At 37.0% G+C, this 26,620-nt stretch overlaps 6 protein-coding genes across 7 annotated transcripts; 3 read left to right on the top strand and 3 right to left on the bottom strand.

The window, feature by feature from the left end:
- The first annotated feature begins 437 nt into the window (after positions 1 to 437).
- LOC108808998 (ATG8-interacting protein 1) lies at positions 438 to 2,359 on the top strand. Of its 2 annotated transcripts, none has more exons than XM_018581116.2 (3): positions 438 to 658; positions 1,158 to 1,878; positions 1,964 to 2,359. In XM_018581116.2, the coding sequence occupies exons 2-3, from the start codon at positions 1,216 to 1,218 to the stop codon at positions 2,066 to 2,068; spliced, it is 768 nt and encodes a 255-aa protein (XP_018436618.2). In that variant the 5' UTR covers positions 438 to 658; positions 1,158 to 1,215; the 3' UTR covers positions 2,069 to 2,359. The 2 variants fall into 2 exon arrangements, with proteins under 2 accessions (XP_018436618.2, XP_056844845.1); XM_056988865.1 differs by having other exon boundaries at positions 439 to 658; positions 1,190 to 1,878.
- Positions 2,360 to 4,258: 1,899 nt separating this feature from the next.
- On the top strand, positions 4,259 to 6,577 carry LOC108808993 (cytochrome P450 86A8). Its single transcript, XM_018581110.2, has one exon. It carries the CDS (start codon positions 4,653 to 4,655, stop codon positions 6,279 to 6,281), a length of 1,629 nt encoding a protein of 542 aa, XP_018436612.2. The 5' UTR covers positions 4,259 to 4,652; the 3' UTR covers positions 6,282 to 6,577.
- A 236-nt stretch (positions 6,578 to 6,813) lies between these two features.
- Positions 6,814 to 8,420, bottom strand: LOC108808995 (aquaporin PIP1-2). The gene is made up of 4 exons (XM_018581111.2): positions 8,035 to 8,420; positions 7,386 to 7,681; positions 7,156 to 7,296; positions 6,814 to 7,076 (listed from the first exon to the last, which is right to left on the bottom strand). The coding sequence occupies exons 1-4, from the start codon at positions 8,360 to 8,362 to the stop codon at positions 6,981 to 6,983; spliced, it is 861 nt and encodes a 286-aa protein (XP_018436613.1). The 5' UTR covers positions 8,363 to 8,420; the 3' UTR covers positions 6,814 to 6,980.
- A 2,109-nt stretch (positions 8,421 to 10,529) lies between these two features.
- On the top strand, positions 10,530 to 11,699 carry LOC130495880 (uncharacterized). Its single transcript, XM_056987456.1, has one exon. The coding sequence runs from the start codon at positions 10,530 to 10,532 to the stop codon at positions 11,697 to 11,699; it is 1,170 nt and encodes a 389-aa protein (XP_056843436.1).
- Positions 11,700 to 17,052: 5,353 nt separating this feature from the next.
- On the bottom strand, positions 17,053 to 18,740 carry LOC108808996 (U-box domain-containing protein 33-like). The gene is made up of 5 exons (XM_018581113.2): positions 18,308 to 18,740; positions 18,110 to 18,231; positions 17,707 to 18,032; positions 17,398 to 17,617; positions 17,053 to 17,292 (listed from the first exon to the last, which is right to left on the bottom strand). The coding sequence occupies exons 1-5, from the start codon at positions 18,318 to 18,320 to the stop codon at positions 17,197 to 17,199; spliced, it is 777 nt and encodes a 258-aa protein (XP_018436615.2). The 5' UTR covers positions 18,321 to 18,740; the 3' UTR covers positions 17,053 to 17,196.
- A 114-nt stretch (positions 18,741 to 18,854) lies between these two features.
- Positions 18,855 to 22,392, bottom strand: LOC108808991 (U-box domain-containing protein 33). The gene is made up of 9 exons (XM_018581107.2): positions 21,992 to 22,392; positions 21,767 to 21,888; positions 21,560 to 21,681; positions 21,370 to 21,474; positions 21,008 to 21,296; positions 20,783 to 20,917; positions 20,182 to 20,706; positions 19,374 to 20,099; positions 18,855 to 19,291 (listed from the first exon to the last, which is right to left on the bottom strand). Exons 1-9 carry the CDS (start codon positions 22,257 to 22,259, stop codon positions 19,106 to 19,108), a joined length of 2,478 nt encoding a protein of 825 aa, XP_018436609.2. The 5' UTR covers positions 22,260 to 22,392; the 3' UTR covers positions 18,855 to 19,105.
- Positions 22,393 to 26,620: the final 4,228 nt, after the last annotated feature.

Here is a 26,620-nt window from a genome sequence, read left to right as displayed (position 1 = left end):
TTAAACCTTAGTTCTTTCAATTTTTGGTTTGGTTCGAAAAATAAAATTAGAAATCAGTTTATATCAAAAGTTTCGGATTTTATTTGATTCTAATTAATCGGTTAATCGGTTAAAATGAGTTTTTTGGATCAAATATCAGATTTTTTGAATTTTGAAATGAAAAATTTAGATAATTTATATAATTATAACATTTTCGATTGAAAATTTTCAATAATTCTTTTTATTGGTATTTAAAATTATAAATAATAATTTTAAAATTATTTGACTATTTCAAATTAATAATATTTATAAGAATATAGACTATATTATGGATATTCGGTTCCATATTTAGTTTCGGTTTTCTGTTCAAAAGATATAGAATGAATTAATATAACTGATAGGAATCAAAACTGGACCAAATTTTGTTTTTAGGTTAAGTTCAGTTCGGTTTTTCGGTCCGAAATAAATGTGCCATGGGCTAGACGTGTACCTATTCATTTTACCGTCTGCAGCCGGTCCAACCGTCTATTCAGCCAACCTCAAAACTGGTGTCGCCGGTACCAATAATTGCTGATCTTCAAGTCTCCTCCAGAGAGAAGGAGAAGCATCTCTCAGCACCAATATCCGATCCAATCCAATCCAATCCAATCCAATCCAATACGTATCGTCTCTTCATAAGGTATTCTTCCCTCTGTAAAAAAAACTTTCTTCTTGTCCGTATATGCTTCGTAGTTCGAATTCGACTAAGCTAACTGTGGAAAGAGATTGTCCTTTGTATTCTAATCATATCTGATAGAACTCAAAAAGGAAAGGAATTGGTTTTCCTCTGTTTCTGAATATGAATATCCCCTATAGTATTGATTGCTTTCAATCCAGATCAGAGTGGCTCGTGTAATTGACCTGACCCCCTTTGATGTTGTTTTTGGTTATGAGTAATGTTTGCTAATATGATGAAAGTTTGGTCCTTTTGCATTTGAAGATGTGACTTTTATGCTCTGTTTTTTTTTTAAGTGGCTAGTTAACCGAAAGCAGAGTCCTCTTCAGTTTGGAGACCTTGATGTTGCTTTTTGGGTTTGATTGTCTATTTTAGGTTATGAGTAGTGTTGCTAATACAATGAAAGTTTGGTCCTTTTGCATTTGAAGATGTGATTTATACTCTGTTTTCTTTTTATGGCTAGGTAACTCAAGCAGAGTCCTTTTTTGTTTATAGGGTCATTGGAGATTCTGTGGTAGAAGATGGCTGACAAAGAGGTGGAACATCCTACTCGTGGGAATGAATGGGAAGTTGTCTCCCTTACTTCATCAGCTTATGCTGCTTCTCCTGGTCCTTATAACGTTGAGTCAAGAAGAGATGAGAGGAAGTCTGATCATGCTTACTATGGAGCTGAAACTTCACGTGATTTGTTCATGTCTGACCACTTTGTATTCCCACCTAGCCAGCATGAGGATTTACCCCTTGATGATCAACCTGTTTTCCAAGAGGAAGGAAGTAAGGATAGCGAAGACTTGATGCCGGAATGTCAGGGATTGTCTGATGAACAGAGTCTCTATGGTGAACCTGCGCTTGGCTCTTCGAGACAGTACATGGAATCAGCCATGTATGATGATCATTCTGAGCCAGCCGAGTACGCCGAGGAGGACTTGAATCTTCGTTCTGATACTGCAAAGGATACACTTGGACATGAGAAGGATGCTAAAAACGCAAGGCACGACCTTCCTTGCGAAGCTTGGTGGAGAAGGAGAGCTGTTTCCATGTATATACGCACGAGAGAAGCAAATGCGATGTGGTCTTTGTTCTTTGCAGCTGCTGTCACAGGGCTAGTCGTTCTCGGTCAGCGCTGGCAGCAAGAGAGGTGGCAGGTTTTGCAGCTCAAGTGGCATTCAAGCATCAGTAGCGAGGTAAATGATCTAGTAAAAACATGTGTTCTGCAAATGGAAATAGCCATTCTTTGACGACTCTTGTTTGTTTTTTTTTCTCGCACAGAAGCTGAGCAGGGTACTTGAACCTCTCTCGCGCTTGAAAGGCGTGATTGTGAGAGGTAACCCACAAGCTTCTCTCGTAAGGAGTGCCACCTCCAGTGAGATCTAGAGAAAAAAAACGCCATTATCTCATTCGTTGGTCACTACGTACAGACAAACTTGGATATGTGTGCCTCAACGTCAAAAGCTTTTGGTTTTCTTCAGCCTATGTTGCTTCGTTATCTTGTACCATTAGAAAGAAGATTCAGTTACCCTGTTACCTTCTCGCAAAACTCTCTTTCAGTTACAAAAGCTTCTTTCTTCTTTTCTTTTTTTTTTAGCTTTTTTCTCTCTGTCTTATTGTTTATATATAAACACATACACTTGTTTTTTCTTATGATTTTCTCTCATTTTACTTTCATTGGATGATTCCTAAAAGAGACCATACATTCTGATTTGTAAAAAATGAAAAGAGAACATATAAGATAATTTTATTAGCCTCTAGTATGGTTGAGTGTTGCCTTGATTACTGCTAGAATTAACTCTACCATGTGAATAAGTGAGGCGATAACTAACTATAATAATGATTTTCATTCATTGTTTAGCTAACTTTTCAGAAGAAAAAAAAATCAATATGGTCTCAAATGCAAAATGAGAAGTAAATGACTAGAAATCGTAAATGAACGATTTTATGTGGGACAAACCACGCGCGGTATATAGAAAAAGTTATATTTTCATTTACTACTTTTACGTGATAGGTTCACAAGTCGTGACCAAAGAGATTAATTTCATTACCATAAATGTGCCACGTTTCGAACAAACTTTTTTAGTCATATAAAGTCATAGCCGTCGAGAATCCCTTCATTTTTAGTTTTTTTTTTAACATATCTTTTATAGGATTATAAATACTATTGTAATATGTGCATGGGATGTTCTTGATGTACCTAATCGAACTATTTTATTGTTTGTATCTCATGTAACCTGTCGTTCGCAACTGTAACAAAGTTCAAATTTTATACTCCGAAAAGATTCAGCTATATATATATTTATTTATTTATTTACGTGATCTAGAAAAGTATGTTTTCGTTGCCGTTGATGGGAAGGTGATCGAATAAGATAACTTATATTCTCTGTCGATTTGTCTTTTATCTCAAGTTTTCACCTACTAGTATTCCTATGTAATCACAAAAATACACTAATTATGGATGTAGTCTACAAATGTCAACGAGTTAAAACACGAACCGTAAATTCTGCAATCCTTTGGTTTGAAATTCCAAAAAGTTTAACTATCGTGTGTCAATGCATTTATGTTTTAGTGACAAACGTCAAAACACTTTGAAATTATCCACTATAGGGTTTTTCTTTTATCCAGTCTTCATTTAAATTTAAGTTTTCCTTCTGTGATCTAGTTTCGAATATTGAACTAGAATCCAGTGATGTCGATTTGTTATCATTAAGTTACATCTTATGGTTTAATTGTGTAATCAATTTCAAAACTTCAATACTGGACACGTGAAAAGTTAGAATTAGGATGGTGTGTTGATCTCCTCCCACGTAATTCACTATGATCATGCAGTAAGAGAATTCAATGCGTGCAAACTTTTAATTTTAAAAAAATACATTAACACAAGTCAGCAAAGTCACCAAACACAAGCAACCTATATAGAAGTTGTGTAGTTGAGCAAAAAATATATTTTGTTGAGTTTGTTCACCCAAACCCTAACAATCTCCACTCTACAACCTTAATCACTCCTTCCAACACTCTAAACCAACCAAAATAGAAGTCTATGTTTTATATACACACGCATACATTTGTCAAAGCGTATCACGAAGACTTTCATATACAAAATCAACGAGACAATTATAGATGAATTACACGACGACGATAGATGAATTACATGATATTATAGGTGAATACTAATTTTTAGATGAATTACACGATGATAGATAGCTGAACATACATAATATCTGCACATATACGATGTAAATAATAAAAACAAATTGTAATATCACGAAATGGATCTGCCATATATTTGTTGTTATACAGTGTACTGGCCATGCCTAATAATATTTTACATCAACCCTAACTGATATCTTCAAAACATACAATTAATAGCCACGAAGAGCCAACATCCCATGCTTACTTTGTGACTTCTTTTACACGATTTTTTTTTCCAAAAATAAAATTAAATTTCGTTTTACTTTTATCTCTTTTTCTTGGGAGTGTTTGTATTAAATTGTATATAAATGGTTCATGTTCTGACATTAAAAAACAGTGGGTCATTTTGCTCATAGATCTCCCTCTTCTTAGGCTCCTCAACTAAACGTCTTTAATGCCCTCATCGCTCTCTCCCCCGCTCTGTTATTACCACACCTTCTCATAGTAGACTTGGAAATATTTTACCATTCTTGTTTTTCTATATAATAAGATCAATACCACATCAAGTCTCCAACCACCTAGCTACCAGCCTAGAGCAGGAACATTAATGGTGGTGCACACTATCTCTCATACTTCACATACCCTAAATCTCTTCACTCTCAAGATCTAGAGAGAAAATCCATTGAATTAGAACAGTCTGTCTTCCATAATTACTCTTTCTTTCTATAAATCTTCTCTCTTGTGTTCTTACATCTCTTGTAAACTCATTCTTTATCACTATCTCTCTTCTCTAGCTATTTCCGGCAAATTTCTCAATTTTTTTGTGTGTCAAATAATGGAAATATCCACTGCTCTGATGATTCTTTCAGCCATCACGGCTTACTTCTTATGGCTCACATTCATATCTCGTTGTCTTAAAGGTCCACGGGTCTGGCCCTTAGTTGGGAGTCTCCCTGGTCTAATCGAGAACTGCGAGCGAATGCACGACTGGATATCCGACAACCTCCTCGCTTGCTCCGGTACGTATCAGACATGCATCTGCGCTATTCCCTTTCTAGCGAAGAAACAAGGTCTGGTAACGGTCACGTGCGACCCAAGAAACCTCGAGCATATTCTCAAGACCCGCTTTGATAATTACCCTAAAGGTCCAACATGGCAAGCCGTTTTCCATGATCTTCTAGGTCAAGGGATCTTTAACTCCGACGGTGACACGTGGCTTTTCCAGCGCAAGACCGCCGCTTTGGAGTTCACCACAAGGACTCTCCGTCAAGCCATGGCTCGTTGGGTTAACCGAGCTATCAAGCTTCGTTTTCTACCTATTCTAGAAACGGCTCGGCTCGACTCTGAGCCGATCGATCTTCAAGATATGCTTCTTCGGCTCACGTTTGATAATATTTGCGGCTTGACTTTCGGTAAAGATCCACGGACGTGTGCACCTGGTCTTCCGGTGAACACATTCTCCGTGGCTTTCGATCGAGCAACGGAGGCGTCTCTACAGCGGTTTATATTGCCGGAGATTTTGTGGAAGTTCAAGAGATTGGTCGGACTCGGCTTAGAAGTCAGCTTGACACGAAGCTTGGTACAAGTAGACAACTACTTGTCTGAGATCATTAAAACACGTAAGCAAGACCTGACGAATAAGCCCAATAACGATGGGGCCCAACACGACGATCTTTTATCACGGTTCATCAAGAAGAAGGAGTCTTACTCCGACGAAGTCCTCCAGCGCGTGGCGCTCAACTTCATACTCGCGGGCCGTGACACGTCATCAGTCGCGCTGAGCTGGTTCTTCTGGTTGATCACGCAGAACCCGACCGTAGAGGACAAAATCCTCCGCGAGATCTGCACCGTCCTGATCGAGACGCGTGGCGATGACGTGGCGTCGTGGACGGAGGAGCCGCTCGCTTGCGAGGAGCTCGATCGGCTTGTCTATCTCAAGGCGGCGCTATCGGAGACGCTGAGGCTGTATCCTTCGGTGCCGGAGGATTCGAAACGCGCCGTGAAGGACGACGTGTTGCCGGACGGGACCTTCGTGCCGGCGGGATCGTCGGTGACGTACTCGATTTACTCGGCGGGGAGGATGAGATCGACTTGGGGAGATGATTGTTTGGAGTTCAAACCGGAGAGGTGGATCTCGCGATCGGACGGCGGAGAGAGATTCATCAATCACGATCCGTTTAAGTTCGTGGCGTTCAATGCTGGCCCTAGGATCTGCCTTGGTAAGGATCTGGCTTATCTTCAGATGAAGTCGATCGCCGCGGCGGTTTTGCTCCGCCACCGTTTGACGGTGGTGACGGGGCACAAGGTGGAGCAGAAGATGTCGTTGACTCTTTTCATGAAGTACGGTCTGATGGTCAACGTCCATGACCGGGATCTAACGGCGATAGCTGCGGACCTGCGGAAGAAGATAGAGAGTAAAACTAACGCCGTCGATGCTGGAGTTGGTAACGGCGTTAAAAGTTAGGTAAGGTAGGTGAAAGCAATCACATCTATCAATCAATTGAATGTGGATTATAGTGTGGCACTCGCTTACGGGAGCGTGTCGAATACGCGATTCTTTGGGTCCTTCACAGCAGTGCGCCAGATGTGGTTTATTGATTGGCTGCATTATTCGATAGAGGTAATTTTGCAAAGTGCGTTGTCTTTTTTCTTTTAATCTCCCTGCGTATTAACTTCAATCAAAGACAGTAAAATTTGATTTCATTATTTTTGTAAGCATCTCTCCCATTTTGATTTTTAATAAACATTATATTATGAATTTTCAATGTTGTCACATCGTTTGAAGATGGGGCTGGGGCACATTGTATTTCTCTCAACTCTTATCTCATTGGTAATCCATAGAAAAATCGAATATTCTTGACTTTGGCCAAATTCAATTGAAATTATTCACTTGTAATGGTATTTTCTCCGTAGCTAAATGTGCAACTTAATGCAATATGTCTGGTCCGTTTTGTTAGAAGATATATGTCTCCCCAGAATGTTCCAATCGTTTGGGATTTGTAGAAGATAAGATCACAATATTTTTTCAGGGGAATGTCTCTGACTCTGTATTACAAATAGAGTCTGCATTAGGCAAAGCAGAGGAACAAACACATACAGACGATGTTTCACACAAGTAGTAGTAGTACATTCACAAAAGAAAAGCAAACTAAGAGTAACTCAATCAGCTTCTGGACTTGAATGGGATGGCTCTGATGACAATCACGTGGTAAAGAGCAGCAAGTGCAGCACCGATGAATGGTCCAACCCAAAACACCCACTAGATAAAAGATAGAAACAAAGATTTAGTAATTAAACTGGTGATTGTAATATGGTTAGTGACAAAACAAGAAACTCACATGGTCGTCCCAAGCGTTGTCCTTGTTGAAGATGATTGCAGCTCCAAGACTCCTTGCTGGGTTGATTCCAGTACCAGTGATGGGGATGGTTGCTAAGTGGACCAAGAACACAGCGAATCCGATAGGAAGAGGTGCAAGAATCTGTCCAAATTCCCAAAAAAACCAATTAAGCATATTGATCCCAATGCAACATATCATAAACACTATAATCATGTTTATTTATAACTTACGGGAACATGAGAGTCACGAGCGTTCCTCTTGGCGTCAGTAGCGGAGAAGACGGTGTAAACAAGGACAAAAGTTCCAATAATCTCAGCTCCGAGACCACTTCCTTTAGTGTAACCAGGAGCTACAGTGTTGGCTCCGCCTCCAAGAGCTTGGTACTGCTTTGGTTGGAATCCCTTGACCACACCAGCTCCACAGATGGCTCCTAAGCACTGCATCACTATGTAGTACACAGCTCGTGTGAGCGAAAGCTTCCTGGCCAAGAACAGACCGAACGTGACTGCTGGGTTGATGTGTCCACCTGAGAGAGGTCAAAAACACAACACAAATCGTTATTACAACATCTACAAATAAAGTTTTCTTTTGTTAAGTACAAAAAAAAATCTCAACTATCACTGCTAAGTACTTTCATTTCTTACACATCTGACCTAGTTTCATTTCTTACACATCTGACCTAGTTACATATCTAAGACCGACCAAATTTTAAGCACATATACCGATTTTTTTTAAAAAAATCATTTTTCTAAATCAGATTTGCTAACCAACTTTTAGAACACTGGTTTTAGTAAACCCTAGTTTGGTTCTTTGCTAAACGTTAAGATCTATCATATATAGTCGTTAGATCGGAGAGTTTGGAAGGTGGTGGTGACTTACCGGAGATACCAGCGGTGCAGTAGACGAGAGCGAAGATCATACCACCGAAAGCCCAAGCGATCCCTTGGATTCCGACAGAAGCACACATGTTCGGTGACCTCTTGACTCCCATGACGGTCAAAACAGTGATGTAAAGGAACAAGAACGTGGCGATGAACTCAGCGATCCCGGCTCTCCAGAAGGACCACGAAGCAAGCTCGCCGGGCTCGAACAAGGGCGCAGGAGGTGGCTCCTTGTAGTCCTTGTCGCTCTGAGCCGATGTTCCGATCGGTTGTCTCTCCGGAAACTTGTTGGCTCCGACTCTAACATCTTCTTCCTTGCCTTCCATCTCCAGACGTCTCTTTTCTCTCTCTAGATGAGTGTGTAATAATAATGTGGTTGCAGAGAAGGAGAGAGTGGTGGTTTTTATAGTAACAGAGCAAAAATAATGCGAAACAAATGGAGATAAAATTAAATAAAACGCGATGATGATTACTTTGTTAATTGCCTGACAACACATTAATATATAGTTTAGTTTCATGACATAATTAACGTTATCATCGTTGTGCTGATAATACTAATTATTAGTTGATGATAAATTAATTTTTGTGGCCAGAGTTTCAAGCTGTTCTGTGTTATTAATCAAAGGGCTTTATATAATAAAATAATATGTGGACAATTTATTTTTTTATTTTTTTTTGTCGGCCGTCCAATGTACTAGATCAAGTGGGATCTAGACGAGTTGATTTTCCGAAGAGCATCTCCGTCTATCCGAGTCTGATTTATATGGAAAAATATGTATCCTTTCATCCTAACTTCCTTTGCCAAAGCATCCGCACGACCATTCCTACTTCGAAGAATATGACTAAGGGTTACATCCTTAAAGTTATCATGTAGTCGGTGGAACATGTCGATCTCCGTTGTAAAGGTTGGCCATTCTTCCGGGTTTGTGGTCATGTATGTGGACAATTTATTTTTTGTATGTCTTTTTATCCTCTTGTGAATGTTGGTTATGAGGTATGACAAAAAGAAAATACTGGAAACATCTAATAAATTATTAAAATATATGAATTTAAAGGATAAAAAGTTGTGGTGGAGGTAAACCGCCGGTTTATGTGGACCGTTGTCAGATCAGGATAAGCACATGGCCTCACCTAACCTAAATGCATATCTATGACATTTTTTTCTTACTTTAATCTTGTAACAATACTAATTATGCAACATCATTAAAAGTTATGATTGATGATCATTAACGATCCACCATCAGACTTGTATATTGCTTTTGCTGATATCTGTAATTTATCTGTTGATCAATTAATATGGATAAATACACAATCTTCTCGTATATATACATATCAAATAGCTCGAAACTATACATGCAGCACACGGCAAACGCCATGCATGCCATCAACCATGAATGTGTAAATGGACGATGACTGGGTGCGTCTTACATGAAAGAAGAAGTTTGGGTTGTGTAATATTCGGCTGCAATCCACTATTTGCCAAAAGGGAACTAAGATGAACATTTTAAGCAAAAAGAAAAGGAATTATGAACAATCATGGTTGCTTCGTTGTTTTGTTGTCTTTTTGGGTGTGACACACATGCTATGTTTTCTTCTGCTCCTATATACCAAACTTCGCTTTCTTTGATAATCCAAACTCCATTAACCAACCAGACACTATATAGTTGGCAAATTTCCTAGTAAATTCCCTCTTTAGAACGTGTATAATATATAGTTGCAAGTTGCAACGTTATGTTTTAGATGACAGGCTTGCCGAACTATTGGCATGGTCGGTAATGAAAATTAGACTCGACGTGAAGAGATCATACCATAAAAAGCGTATGTATATAATTTGTATAGAAAATCATGCAAAATGTACACAATAATGTATTTTATAAAATATTATGTTTTATCTTTCTCAATTAATATATATTTTTTTCACAAGAACCATATTGTCGATTCGTGTGCATTTAATTTTGGTTAGTATATACTGTAGATTGTACTGTATAGTACTTTAGGCTTTGCAAGTTTTTGCCATCCACACACAATTCACACAATTCCGAAGAATTGGTAAATACCTATTCAACGTGTTTGGTATCGATGTAATATATTATATATTATTTGTGTTCCTATCAAAATCAAGATTTATACTTTTCTCAAATTAAGCTTACATTACCTAAACAACTAGGAGGACTCGGCTTCAAAGACATCCAACTCTTCAATCAGACCTTGCTAGCGGAGATTGGCTGGAGACTCATCACCAAGCCAGATTGCCTTCTAGCCAGAACACTGCTGGGCAAATATTGTCACTCAACGTCGTTTCTCAAAGCAACCAAACCATCGAACTCTTCACACGGATGGAAAGGAATCCTGCACGGTAGAGATCTTCTCTTGACGCATCTTGGGAAAGCTATAGGAGATGGTGAAACAACAAGAGTCTGATCAGACTCTTGGATTCATCCATCAACTGACTTGGTCCCCTATGGCCCCGTACGTCCCCATGAGCAGGATCTAATGGTGTCGGACCTTCTCTTGAGAGAAAGCAAGGAATGGAACCACGCCCTTGTGAAGAAGCTTCTCCCGGAACTTGCAGAGCACATCTTCTCCATACGCCCTAGCATCACAGGGATGAAGGATACTTACATCTGGACACAACAAAACACAGGCAATTATTCAGCAAAGTCTGGTTATTATGCAACCCAAAAGATAAAAACCCAATCGACTATCTCACTCTTGGGGGACCCTAACTGGAACTGGCAAAAACTTATTTGGAATCCTAAATTACTGCCAAAAATCAAGATGTTCATGTGGCGCTGTGCAATCAATAACCTACCTACTGGAGACAACCTACGCAAGAGAGGACTTCTAGGACATACCTCATGCGCAAAGTGTGGAGCCGAAGAGACCCTGGAACACATCCTATTCCGCTGTACGACAGCTAAGGAGACTTGGGAACTCTGTCCATGGTCAACCCCTTTGGACCCCCTCGTGTGCTCATCCTTCCGATCTACACTCCAATCATCTTTCAGCAAGGTAAATCTGCCACCCATGGAAACATCAGTTAACCTCTTTGCTTGGATTTGTTGGAGCTTATGGTTAAACAAGAATCAACTTACCTTCGAAAATAAGCAAGCTTCGCCTCAAGAAATCATCACAAAATCCGTCGCTCTCGCTAAGGAATGGGAGCGGTCCCAGGTTAAAAGTCCTCCGCCGATCGTCAAAGCTCCGCCGCAAATACCACCGCAGATCTCTTCACCTTCCTCGATCGTCTGTTATACGGACGCGGCATGGAGGAAAGACACCAAGGAAGCGGACTTGGCATGGATCTTCACCACCTGTTCAGGATTCGAGATCACCAGAGGCTGCCTCCATCAATTGCATGTCTCCTCAGCAATTATGGCTGAAGCGCTGGCGGTGAGAGCTGCTCTAAGTCACGCTTCCGCCCTCAACTTCTTTTCAATCTGGCTCCGATCAGACAGCAAAGGGCTTATTCAAGCCATCTCGTCGAATCACCGATCTGTAGAATTCCTTGGAGTGCTATCAGACATTGAATCGTCACTCCTATCTCTCTTTTCTTCTTTTTACGCGTCTTTCATTCCTAGATCTCTGAATGGGCCTGCAGACTCTTATGCTAAGGCTTCTCTTTGTTACAAACTCTCAGTATTGGGCCTTAGCCCACATTGAACCCCTTTCCTTTTTATCTTAATTTATCAGTTGCTAAAAAAAAAAAATTACTTTTCTCAAATTGTTTATCATGTTTTTGGTACTTGGACTAAAGCCATGGCTTCTAACTTTTACGAAGAAAAGAATTGAGAAGGTTGTAATTTGTTTGGACTTTGGTATGAGAATACTTTTAAAGTCCATGATTCCAAGCCGTCCAATCCATGGATAAGAAGACACGTGGCAGAAACTTACGTATACAAAACCGACCAAGCCACCCAAGCACTTGTCACATTTCAGTCCAATATTTCTCTGTTTTCTTTCCTCTGGGTGCAATTATTTCATTGCCGACCCCATTATAATTCCCGTTGTGTTACTGTCCCCACCTCCACCTCTATTGGATTCTAGCCATCTTTGTTATTGTTTTCCACAAATTAGTTTTAGTCTACTACCCCCACTCTAGATCCATATATATATATATATACACATAGGCTATATAAAGCCATAATTATAAATGGGCTGATAGTTTACAAACCCACTCTAGATCCATCTGCTGCGGGTCCGATAATTGAGAATACCAACTTTCTCATAATCAAAGATAGTGTCTCTAGGACAGGAAAGAAGGCCTGTACATCTTTCCATAAACGGAAACGAGACTACAAGACATCATATATAATACTTATACTAGGTCAGCAATTTTTCGAAAATATTAGAAAGTATATAAATATAGTTTGGAATTTGGGTTTTGTGTGTTTTTTTGTGTTTAATCTCGGTGGTGCTGATTTTACGGTATAGACGTCACTGAGATAGAAACATATATAAATCCTTTACTTAAGTGACATGTAAAAATTTACTGGAACATAAGAGTAAACACAAAACATGTTACCTAGCAACTGCGAAAGCATGTAATCATTTATTTTATCCACTTCATCATTTGTGGGAGTGAGAATTGCTCGATGTCTATACAAATCCTTAACGGTTGAGGTTTGAAAAGCTTGTCCATAAACCTCTTTTTCCATAGTCTCAATAGTTTATACATATCACCGGTGTGATTTATCTTACTCTGATTCATTTGCAAGAACTTGCATATAAAAATATAATTATTATTATGCAATTTGATTTTCATATGCATGATTTTTGTATAATAACATACCTTCCTCGTAGGTCATTGACTTCAAACATGTAAGGATTCCACAAAACTTGGCTGTATTCTTTGAACCATGTAAGAAGAACTGATTTTGTGTATAATATCTAATTCGAGTAAGATAAATATTATTAATATCTAATCAAATTATATGTACGTAAATATTTGTGTAATCACACTCTTTGCATAGGTTTTATGTATAAATATTATTAATATATAATCAAATTATTATGTATGTAAATTTTTGTGTAATCAAACTTGTTCTATATTTCTTTCTTTGCATCTCTCTCTCTCTCTCTCTCTCTCTCTCTCTCTTTCAGATTTTATCAGTATTGATGAGTATTTAAAAAATAATCGTATTAATGCCCCCACACGGGCATTAATACGATTCTTATGTTTTATGTATAAATATTATTAATGTCTAATCAAATGTTTGATGTATTATTAAAACTAAATTTGTTCTTCAGATGTTTATGTGTTATTAATATAAATATGTATTATTCAAATACGATTCATATGTTTTATGTATTACTAAAACTAAATTTGTTCTCCATTCGGTCTTTGTGGTTCAAAACTATAAGCATTTTAGACATTACTTAATTCAATATACTTTGAGGTTTAAATTATTATCTCTCTCTTTCTCTCGGTATCCCCCTCATCGTAAACCCTTTTTTTAGAAATATAAAAATGTAAACATTCTTTTAATTCATCGATTATCTTTTAACTACCACAATTTTGTTTTATATGGGAATGTTTCCTAGTTTAATATTTTATCATGAATTTTTCTTGGGTGAATTACCAACTAATCATAGTTTGTCAATTAATGTACAGTTTTATAAAATTTTAAATAAATAAAATAATAATAATTGTGTTAAGTTTTTAAAATAAATGAAAAATATTAGTAGCTGCCAAAAGATAATTTTTTTTAACAATTTTAAAACCGTCACAAAAGAGTAAATCATAAAACATTAAACACTATACCCTAAACCCATGGACAAAACTTAAACCCTTGGGTAAAAATCCAAACACTAAACCCTAAATTCTTGGATATACCCTAAACCCTTAGATAAATCCTAAACACTAAACTGTAAAATCTTGGATATACCCTAAACACTAAATCTCTCTCTCTCTCATCTCTCTCTCTCTCTCTCTCTCTCTCTCTCTCTCTCTCTTGTCTCTCTCTCTCTCTCTCTCTGTCTCTCTTCTCTCACTGTCTCTCTCTCTTCTCTCTCTCTCTCTCTCTCTCTCTCTCTCTCTCTCTCTCTCTCTCTCTCTCTCTCTCTGTCTCTCTCTCTCTTCTCTCTCTCTCTCTCTCTCTCTCTCTCTCTCTCTCTCTCTCTCTCTCTCTCTCTTTCTCTCTCTCTCTCTCTCTACATGGATGGGAAGGTCACGTTTTCTTCTCTTTTTTTTGCAGGGTCTGGTCTGGTGGTGTAAGCCATGTTTTTATTGTTGAAGAAAGAAGAAAGGCTTGTTGCCTTGTTTGTGCGTTATCTCTTAGTTTAAAGAAAAGAGCTCACACCTGAAATTCTGAACTATTTATTTATTTCCTGTTTCTTCTACATATATTTTTTATTTTTATAAAAATCCTTTCGAGAAAAATAAATATATTCACAAACTCTCTCTATAAGGAAAAATATATACAACTTACTGCCAAGAATGGAATGAAACCTATTAGTATTATTCATATATGTTTTTCTATATGTAGATTTCAAAATTATATTTACTTTTTCTTTAAGATAATTGATGATGCATTATGTAGTTAGAGTTAGAGCTGTGCAAATCAAACCAATTATGTAAGCAACCGATGGTAACATTTTTTTAAGAAATGAGTGTCTAGTTTAATGTGAACGTATATTCATCCGAGAATCTCTGATAACCCGTGCCTTGCACGGGATGAGATTATTTTTAAGATATTAAGACGTTAGGTATATTTATTTTGGATATCAGTTTAGTTTTGGGTTGTTTTCGGGTTTTATTTGTGTTTTTAATAAAGTAATTATAGTGTTTTAGTTTATATAGTTGCAATATTATTGCTAATAAGAAAGGAAATACGAAAGTAAATGCAAAATTAGATTATGTTAAATAGATATCTTATAAGTTCGAAGTTTAGATATTTAACTTTTTTTTACTGATTTGAGACTTGGTAAGCAAGAAAAATATTTAGTAGGTAAATATGGTAAGCAAGAAAAGAATTTATAATTTTTTTACTGATTCAATTCGATGCATGCAACTTTACATGCACAACGCAAGCCTTCCTTTGAATGCAAGCAACTTTACATGCACAACGCAAAACTATTGTTATACCATAGCAGCAAATGTTTGATCACAATGCAAGACTTCCTTTGAATAGCGTATGGCTTATCACCAAAGCAGCAAACGAACCCGAGTAAAGTCTTGTAAGATATAATGAAAACTGAAAACTGCAAGGTTTAAAACCGGTCGAACTCGAAGTCAAGAACACGCGACAGAAGAACACACGTTTAAGATATCATGAAAACTGCAAGGTCTCAAACCGGTCGAACTGAACGACATATCCTCACAAAATCGAACCCGAGTAAAGTCTTGTAACAAAATTTTGTAAGGATATTTAGTTGTTCGAGTCACATTCTAGGATAGAGAAAGTTGAAAATTATAGAAAATCTTCGAGTCACATTCTAAGATGTTGGATTCAAATGTAGGAACTAATTCCTCACTAATAGTTGCTACGGTGAATTGTCTCCACAGACGAACAATATGGACCCTTATTTTCCAGATCGTTTTACCAGGTTTCAGATCAATCACCTTATCAAAATATGAGACCATCGTCGGCATTATCAAATGTCTAAGGGTTTTATTTTTTATGGAGTTTAAGATACGTGAACCTCAACTTATATAATATACTTTATGCCATATAGTTGATGTTTGCTCGTCCCTTAACGTAACTTATATAATATACTCGGGACTGATGTTTGCTCGTTCCTTAGCTCTCTCATAGCTCTCCTTGTTTGCTCGTCCCTTAACGCAACTTATATAATATACTCGGGACTGATGTTTGCTCGTCCCTTAGCTCTCCCATAGCTCTCCTTGTTTGCTCGTCCCTTAGCTCTTCATGTTTACAAACGGCAAACTCATCCGATTTCGCCTTCACAACTGAAGTTCAAGCCAGTTGTATGTTCTCCCTAACTTTTGTCATCCTCGTCTACGCTAAGGGCTGTCTCATCGATCTCGAAGTCAAGAAGATGCGACAGAAGACAGCAAGAAAGACTCGGATCCTTGAATCGTCGAGATTCAAGGATCCTCAAAGTGTTTCGCATGAAACCATTGGCAATGAAACACAAACTGAACCATTGGCAATGAAACACAAACCTACAGATTCAAGGATCCTCAAAGTGTTTCGCATGAAAACATTGGCAGAAGACGGCAAGAATGACTCGGATCCATTGGCAATGTGCTGCACTCGGATCCTCAAAGTGTTTCGCATGAATGAAAAAAAAAATGGGTTACGTTTCTTCTTATGGAACCAAATAAGGAAATAAAGTAAAGAATTAAATGTTCCATTTTTCTTAAACTCCCTCACAGAGTGACACGTGGATCCGAGCCTTCTCATGCATTCTCACCAAAATCGTTTAAGGAAAGTCTTAAAAATGTTTCTCCTTTAATATATAGGGGATAGTAATTATCTTATTTACTAGAATTTTACTTAGGATTCATTCGTGCTGATAACAACGTGTTGTAATAAGAGAATAGAGAAAGATGAATTGGTGTGTCTTATTCATTGAATAATTGATCATTTATATATGAATACAATAACTTGGAGATAAAGCTTAACTTGGAGTGGAGAACAAGTATATCTAAAACTTTCTATATGAACATCATTACAATATTTATAACAATATTATCTTTTTTTTTCTTTGATATATCTCTCTTCTTTGGCTGCATTACTTCTATGATCTATCTTAATGTTGAGTCGAACTGATGTGGGTATGGTTTGGATTTGAAGATCAATCTTGATGAACTGGACCATAAAACATTATTTGATAGCTGTGCTGTCACAGTTTTGGTTGGTTATGTGAGAAAATAGGAGAGACTGAGTGGTTCACATTCACTGATATTTTTTTCTGTTTCTTTACTTTCTTAATGATCGATCCCTTCTATTGTAAAACCACGTTTAAGTTTGTGTTTATATATACTCACAAGGCAAATATAAGGGAGACGTGTTCCATTGTTTTAGCATCAGAACTCACAAGCCGCATAGAAAGAAGACAGACTAATATGATTAGAATTGGGTAATTTGGTTTTCTCTACCAGCAAAAATACAAGAGATGGCCAAGCAAAGCAGTGCCAAGATGATAATGATAAAAACGTATAAAGTACAATGGGAACAAGATTTCTTTCGGTTCACTCAGACTGCTCGTGGTTTTGGATTGTCAGCTTCTGCCAAAGCATGGTGGATTTGATGAGGAAGTTTATTACGTCTAGCCGCATTCCCCTGCACTGATGCCAGAAACAAAACACAGTAGCCCAACCAGATGAAAAATGCAGATAACAGAAAAAATGCAAATCTATGTTTAACTACACAGAACAAGCAACACAACATACCGGGAACACTTGAGAAGATGAGTCATCCTGTTCCTCTTGATCTTCGTCTCTGTCGTTTGACAATGTATCAGAGCTGATGATATCTATGGAGGATCTGTTATTTTCTCCATTCAGACTTGCTGCCTCTTCAAGTGAATCAGCGGTTTTTTGTGGCAATACAAGCCGTTGAAAGTCGGACAAGAGAACAGAGAGAGCTCGGACTTCATCCATCCTAGCTTCTCTATACATTGATCAGGAAAAGCCAGCAATTAATCATACATCATCCACAAACAAAAGCGAAGGAAAAGAAAAGTTTCATTGAACTGAAACCTTGTATGGATAAGGTTTCCTTTGCAGCTGAAGTGTATCTGACAAGTAGCAGGCGCTTGTTGACAAACAAAGTTGGCTTTCTTGGACTTGAGATCCTCCAGTTTTCTAGCCAAAAAGTAGTTAACAAACTCTCTGTAAGAAAGGGACACAGGAGATAATCCAAAAACAAAGAGTTGGTCATGTCTAATCTTGATATATATACACATGGAATAGTGTTTATCTGCAGCTGCTCCCATAACAAACTTCCTGATCCTATGCTGGTATATAGTTTCCACAATCCCTTTCTCAATTGACTCCATCTCGATACACAGCTTCTCCGCCTGTACCTACAAACAAGAAAGAAAAAAAACACAATCAAACTCCTCTTCAAAATGGAGAAAACTGAGTTACGTTTTGTACCTACCCCTTTATACAGACAAATACTAAGGTAGTCTTGTAGAATCTCATCTGTTTTGACCTTTTCTTTGCCTCGGTATGCTCTTAATGATTCCTCATCTACCGTTGAAGCTTCAAATCTTGCACCCACTTGAACCAAAAGTGAAGAAGTTTTTTTTAAAATGTCAAAATACCATTTAAAGCCTGAGTGGTCTCTAACACTTACAGAGAGGAATCATTGGAGATGGCTAGTGAATATGAAGGATGCAGATTTTGTTTCCTTGGGAGTTTTTTAATGCCCACAAGAGGTTTGATATGTTCTTCCATACGTTTCTCCCAACTGCAACGTAGATTTTCTCTTCTAGTATCTGACAAGTAGCTGCTTCTTCCTCCATAGCCCTGTAAGAACAATGTAGATTCTTGGGTAAAGAGAGGGACAAAGTTTTAGTCTGGAGAAGAAGACATTCAATGGCTGCACTTCTCACGACTCTGTTTCCTTCGAATATTCGACCAATCTACACATATATTATATGGAGAAAGACTTGATCAAAGAGAATAAAGAATATTATTTTCTTTTTTTCTTCTTCTAAAGATCATGGTGGTATCAATGACTGCATGAGATGGCTTCTCCACCTGTTAGACTTGGATGAGAATAAAAACGGTTTTACAGGATTAAGCCCATTGGTTAAGCATGATATTGGCAAGGTCTACTCTCATAAACATTATAAACATATAAGTTATAATCTTCCTTTTCATACAGAACATATATAGTATATACTTAACATACAAATCTCACCAGCTTCTTCTTTTCATATCTGACAAGTATGGAATATGTTTACACTATGTTTGACAAAGTATACAATATATGCTAATCCATGGAGAGATCGTATGTAATGCGTATGAAGAGAGAGAAAAAAAAACTAATCTTACTCACTCTCAGTTGCTTCCCACAAAAGTTGAAAACTATTTTACAAGAGAGATTACTTTGGGGTTACAGGGGTTGAGAGTTTGAAAGATCTCGTTTTCAGCAATGATGCTGAAGCCACTCCTGAATTGCAGAACGAAGAGCATGGTTAGCAATAAGGCCGGTGTGTGAAAGCTTGTCATTGGTCATTGGTGAAGTATCGTGTTCACTGTCCAGCCACGCTCTTATAGCCTCCGCCTCATATGTGAAACCATCTGCAGCTACGTGTGGATCCTGCATTACTTCCTAACAAAGAGGAAGAACAGGTTTGGTCTCATTAGACTGCAATATTAAGTCTTCTGAGACTTATGGATTATTCAATTTTTACCTGGAAAATGGGACAGATGAAGTATGGAGGTGCTATGCGTTGCTCGTTGCGGCCGAGATGAAAAGATGAAGATCCTCCGCTTGAAGCTCTCATAGGTTCAAGTACCCTCCACACTTCAGTCCCAAGGTCCGGACGATTCTCACTGGCAGTCTCACAGCACCTCAATGCCAAGCGAGCAAGCTGCTCAGCCTGAACAAAGGGCCAGTCACCTGCTAAAGGGTCCAAAAGGTTGATCAGTGTTCCAGATTCGAGGGCATCCTTCACTTCATTCACTATCTCTAAGGCAGGTCTCCCAGTCAACAAGCGTAGTAATATAATCCCAAACGAGTAAACATCTGACATCGGAGTTAGCTCCCCATTACTGGAAGCTTCTGGATCCAAGTAAGCAGCTGTGCCAGTGACATCAGTTGCTGACGCACTTTTGCAGGTTCCAAAGTCACTTAACTTGCTAACGAGATTGGCATCGAGAAGAATACTCGCTGGCTTCAGATCACCGTGTACTACGCTATGAGCTTTATTGGAATGAAGAAAGACAAGTGCTGCGCATATCTCAGTGGCAATGCGTACACGATTCTGCCATGATAAAGGTGGAGAGTTGTCCTTGCAACTAAGCCTGTCTTCAAGGCTTCCATCGGGAAGATACTCATAGACAAGACTCCATCCCTCTGGACAAGCTCCAATTAACGTGATGATGTTTGGATGCCTCATGTTGCTTAACACATCAATCTGCAAAAACCGCAAGAATCAGTTCAAACCCTCACACTACGAGTGCTATAAAGCTAAAATGCCATAAGGGACTGTTTTAAACCTCATGTTGATATTCCACTGTGCCTTGTGGACTGTTAGGATTCAACATTTTAATAGCCACCCGAGTATGACGCAGTAAACCTACGTAGATGCTTCCATACCCTCCTTCACCAATCTTCATGGTCGAATCAAAGCCATTAGTTGCTTCCTCAATCTCTGAGAAAGAAAAATGCGTGAAGTACTGAGGTGGCTGTAAAGTTGAGGTCTCTGCGCGAGTCCTTAACTCCGTAGCTTCTCTGAGTGCTCTGTCGCGTTCCATCTGAAGCTCCTCTCTTTCATCCTTCAACTTCTGTAACAACTTCACAGCTATGTCAAGCTTCTGGTTTAGCTTGTCCATTGTACCATCAGATTCTGCTATCTGGCTCTCAAGCATCTCTTTCTGCGCCATTGCTCTTTCAAGTTCTTCCATGACTACTTCCTGTTCTTTTTTAATCGTTACAAGTCTCTCCTTTATTTTCGCTACTGCTATCTCAGTATCTTTCCTCCGCTTCAACTCCTCAGAATAAGCACTTTCTGATTGTTTAGCCTAACAAAATTATTAAGTAATATCATCATCAGGGATAGTATTAATTTTCTGGTAGTTATGGAAGTAGTAAACTCACCTTTCTGATTGCATCAAGTGCATTTTTTTCAGCTTTCTGACGCCTAACACTCTCTGCAAAGGCTTCTCGTTTTGAGCTTTGAGCCTCTTCCGTAGCTTTTCCTATTTTGTTGTAAAATGAATCATCCACCCCATCCTGCAAATGATGGAAAAGCTGAGAAGGGCAATGTAATACACAAAATCAAAAATGTATTTTGCTTTTACCAATAGGAACTACATGACATACCGGAAAATTGGAGGGAGGTGAGTGGCCAGAACGCTGTTCAACTGTTGCACTTCTCCTTGCTTGACTGCCGTCAAGTTCTCTCTCCTCCTCCTCCTCGTCAGTACTTAACGACCCTTCAGACACCCTCTCACTGTGTTCAGTTGAACTTGCATCGCTTCCTAAACGGTGAAGTGAATCTGTTCTATGCAGATGCTCAGACTCCGGTGTAGAGAAAGCTTCAAGTATCTCGCTTCCACTTATGGAAGGACGCGGAGATGCATATTCTGATTCACTCTCATCCGCAGCTTCCCTGAAAATTGGATATCAACATTAATAAAAGCAGTCTAACATATCCGTCAGTTGAATGTAAGTAGCCCAAAAACCTTGTATGGATTAAGTATCCTTTGCAAGTAAACATGATTTGACAAAGAGCAGGAGCTTCTCGGCATACGAAGATGGCTTTCCTGGACTTGAGTTCTGTCATTCTCCTGTAAAGTAAGTAAAACCAAAAAATTTAAAGATACAGCAAAGAGTTGATTCAATGTTAAATCAAGCAAAGTGCCAAAACCAAACCTTGAATGGTGTTTATCTGCTGCTGCTCCCATGACAAGCTTCCTGATTCCCAGCTCCGAGATCAGCTCCACAATTCCATTCTCCACCGATTCCATTTCAATAAACATCTTTTCTGCCCTCACCTACAATCAATCATAACTGACTCCATTATCCTCTCTATTAAGATCATAATCCCCCCTCCTAAAGAAGCCATACATACATACATACCCCTCTCTGCTGGCAGATACGAAGATACTCGTCTAGAATCATATGTACTTTCTCCCTTTCTTTTTCCCGGAACACTCTAACCTCTTCCTCCTTCACAGAACTAACTGGAAACTTGGCACCCACTAGTAAACATTCAACCGTATAAAAAAACATTATTAAGAAGAGGCTCTACTTTGATTCAATAGACAAAACACACACAAACAGGTTTAAGGCAATACTACTTACTAACTGGAATCATTTGGGAAGGTTGGTGAACATGAACAAGACAAATCTTCTTCCCTCCAGTGTTCTGCAACGCCCAGATGAGTGTAGACTTGCTCTTGCCCACCTCTTTGCCCACAGCAACGAAGATTTTCTCATCGATCAGCCTCGAGACAGGCTCCTCCGTGGCCCCGCTCCTACTTGATGACCTTGATCCAGGGCTACCGATCCCATGGAATCTCATGGATCCAGCTCTTTCCCCCATTGCTGGAATTGGAGTCACCATAGCCATCGTGAAAACCTCCTCTCAAAGGTCGCGACTTTTACAGGAACAACGAATCCTGAATCCCCACAAAACAACCGAAGAAGATAAGAATTCACCGGATCAGCGAGCATCGAACCCAAAAGCCATTGACTTTATTGACTAGGGAGCAACACAGAGTATATAAGAGAAGAGAGAGGTTTGTTCTGCTGTGTGCAAGCGCACGGTAGTGGTTTTAGGTGGGTCTCGCTTTAATGGATTGAGGACACGTGTACGTATTTAAAAGATAAAAGAATAAAAACACAGATGAGATTGGTACACCAACTCGTAGACTAATATTACACGCAGTCTCTTTACTCCGACGTGTATTCCCGCGCGTGAAAAGAAAAAACATAGCTGATCCCGGTTCGGACCGGTTCTGTTCTGGTCGGTAAAATTTTTTGATTTATTTATAATAAATTCTCAACTTGAAAATATTTACTTTTAAACTAAATTCGTTGTTATTTAAATGTATGTTATATTATTCTTTAAAGTACTAAATTATTTACCGTCTTCAGATATAGATGAGAAAAGATCTTCAAAAAACAATTTATACATTTTGACCAAAAGAAAAAACAATTTATACAAAAGATTGAAACGTATTTTTTATTTTTTGTTTCCTGATAGATTAAGAATTAGTTAACCAAGTTGTCTTGGCCTCGTGGTAAAGGGGCTCTAGCTAGAGTTTCCGTTCTAGGTTCGATTCCACTTGACTACCGAGGCTAGCGTTAAATCGCAAGAATACGTGAGTTACCGTCGGTTTCAGGGGATTAGTCTTGGGCCTAGAAAGCTTTTGGATCACCTACTGATTAAACAAAAAAAAAGAACTAGTTGAATTGTTAACATGCCGTGTGTGGTTGTACCATGTTATATAATGTGAAAATACTAGGAATATCCCCATAATGCCTATTCCCCTTGTCATTTTCAAATGAATTATATATACTAATAGAGTTGATTTCTTATTTAATATTACGTTGGTGTGTAATTGACAGGTTACTAAAATAGATAAAAAAAGGGTTGTCTAGTGATATCAAGACAGGCGAAGCACAGCCACAGCTCTACCAGTTTATCATCTGACCAAATTTTTTTACATTGAGGAGAAAACTGTTTATTAGTTATCTTTCATCGTGGAATATTTCAACTTTAGGAGTTAGGACTTAGAATAATACGATTTGGGAAAGTCTAGATGAAAAATGACAAGTTATATTAAATGGTCTAGGCCATATATAAGGTATGGGTCTTAATATATCCATTTAAGCCCAGTTTTAATTATACGTCAGAATCCAAACCTTTGCTCTCACAAGACTGATCTGAAAACCCCAAGGATTTGCTTTCAAAAACTTGTAATGTTTGCCCAAAAAAAAAAAAAAAAAACTTGTAATGCTAAAGGACATTCCAACACTTTCAAATTGGGAAAATCCCATAAAAAACCCTTAAAGCATCACTTGTTTTTTCACTAACACTTTTAACCTTCAAAGTGACATTTGTATCATAAAAACACTCCAAATCAAAAAGTTGACTGGTTCAGCAGGTAATTTTTCAAAAATAATTATTTAATTAATAAAATAAACAGAATAAATAAATAAAAAATCCAAAAAAATAAATAAAAATTGAAACTTTTAATAAAATTTACAAAAATTAAAAAATTAAAAAAAAATTAAAATTTTAGAAAATTAAATAAATATTTTTAAAATTATTTTCTAAAGTATTAATAAAATAAAATAACTAAAAATTAATAGAAAAAATTAAATTTTCAATAGAGAATAACTAAATAAAAGTTCACAAATTTTTTTAAAAATGAAAAATAGAAAATTGAAAATTCAAAATTCACTAGTGACGATGATGGTTTCTCACATAACCATTAACAATGACGATAATTGCCATATCTCAAATGATAGTTTCCAACATCATCGTTAAAAATGACAAAAAATCTTTTTCAAAACTTTTGAATTTTCATTTTTTTTTGAAATATATGAATTTTTTATTTTTATGTTTTTTTTTAATTTGATCTCATTTATTTTGAACTTTAATTTTCTGATTTTTTCTATTTTTTTCTAATTTTATTTAATTTATGAGTTTTTATTACATTTTTCGATTTTTGTTTAATTTTATGGTTTTTTATTTTTTTGTTAATTTTACTTATTAAATAATATTATTTAAAATATTATTTAATTAGTAAAATAATCAAAAAATTAAACAAAAATCGTAAAATTTAATAAAAAATCATAAATTAAATAAAAGTCAGAAACCATCACTGTCATTATTGATATATTTGAAATTGTCGTTGTCCACAATGATATGATATATTTTTTGAAAAAAATATTGTAATTAAAAAAATCAATTTTGAATTTTCTATTTTTTTAAAAAAAAAAATTGAACTTTTTATTTAGTTCTTCTCTATTTAAATTTAATCTTATTTATTATTACAATTTTAGTTATTTTTATTTTGTTAAAATTTTATAAAATTATTTAATTTTAAAAATATTTATTCAATTTTTTTATTATATTTTCATTTTGTGAATTTTATTAAGTTTCGATTTTTATTTATTATTTGGATTTATTTATTTATTTTTTTTATTTTATTAATTAAATAATTATTTTTGAAAAATTACCTGCTGAACAGGTCAATTTTTTGATTTGAAGGTTTTTTATGATACAAAAGTCACTTTGAAGGTTAAAACTGTTAGTGAAAAAACTTCAAGGTTTAAAGTGCTAGTAAGTGACACTTTGAGGGTTTTTATGCGATTTTCTCCTTTCAAATTGCAGGCTTTTTAGCACTAAAATAAACAAACAAATCATACATACTCCATTGTTCCTCACCCACCCACTACACAATCATACAAATATCACAGGCATCATCTGAGATCATACGTATAATCAATACATGCATCATCCAATATATACTCCATTTCAAGAGCTAGCTACTTGACAAGAAACTGTGTTTAAGTTCTGAAGTGAAGATATTCGTATACGAATCTAGATCACCGATAACCTATGAAGCACGGGGACGGCAATTCACTGCCGTCTCACGTACCAGCTGCGCTTCCGGGACGGGGACGTGGTGGGGACGGCTGGGGGACGTTTCTGGAACGTTTCTGAGACAAGGGAGACGGCAAAGGTTTTTGGGGACATGTAGCTAGATTTTGGAAACGTTTCGGAAATGTTTCGGATGTAAATCTAGTATTAATTTTTACATTTATTATGTCATAATCTTGGAAAACAATTGAAAAACAAAGAAACACGTCCTTATATAAAGGATTAGGGTTACAAACTCTGTTTTGTGTTTGTCAATTCTTACGTATGTGTGTTGTTTAGTTTATATATGCTTTTCATGTTCCATGCTTCTCAAATAATGTACGAATTATGTTATATATGTCTTCTATTTTGAGTTTTATGTTTTGTAATATGTATTTTGTTTTCGAGAAATTGCCAAAAATACCATTTTCATAGTACCACTTTTCATATTTACACTAACCACTTTTACCACTACTTTTAATGAAGAGTTTAGATTTGAACGTTTAGGATTTAGGGTTTAGATTTTATGTTTTAGGGTTTAGATTTGATGTTTTAAGGTTTAGGGTATAAAGTTTAGGGTTTAGGGTATAAAGTTTAGGGTTTAGAGTTGAGGATTTAGGGTTTATAGTTGAGGTTTCAGGGTTTAGGGTTTAGGATATTGAATTTAGGGTATATAGTTTAGGGTTTAGGGTTTAGAGCTGAAGATTTAGGGTTTAGGGTTTAGAATTGGGGGTTTATGATTTAGAATTTTGGATTAAAATTTTGAAAAACATATAAAAACAAAGATATAAGAGTCTTTAACATTTTAATAAATAAGGTATTTTTGAAAATGTGTACTTAGTGGTGGTAAAGATGAATAATGGTACCTTTAAAGTGGTATTTTTGAAAATTCCCCTTTGTTTTCTCTATATACAATCTTCTAACGTTTTTATTTTATATGAGAATTATATTACGTTTTTGTACCCATGCCGTACCCATATCCATAAATTTTAGGTTTAGCCGTTTCCCGTCCCCGTTTCCGTCCCCGTATCTGTTCCCGTATCCATCCCGGTGCAACATAGCCGATAACATATTACGCTCTCCATTTCAAGATGCTTACGTTTTAAGAGAAACTCATGCATATCATACTCTTATCTTTTACGCCATTATCGTTGACTATTCATGATGATTAATTAGTACCAAACACCCTTAACTAAAATTAGTGGAATGACTAGATAGAGTGTTAATATGACAACCAACCGCTCCCTGCTTGTTTCTTAAGACTAATCTATCATTTTTCCTGTGTTAGGTAGAAGTAGAATATTAGACAAATTTCCAAATAATTAGCATAATGCATT

Source organism: Raphanus sativus, chromosome 6, assembly GCF_000801105.2.
Source record: "Raphanus sativus cultivar WK10039 chromosome 6, ASM80110v3, whole genome shotgun sequence".
In the NCBI taxonomy this organism is placed as follows: domain Eukaryota; kingdom Viridiplantae; phylum Streptophyta; class Magnoliopsida; order Brassicales; family Brassicaceae; genus Raphanus; species Raphanus sativus.
This window is presented reverse-complemented; position numbering and strand designations above follow the sequence as displayed.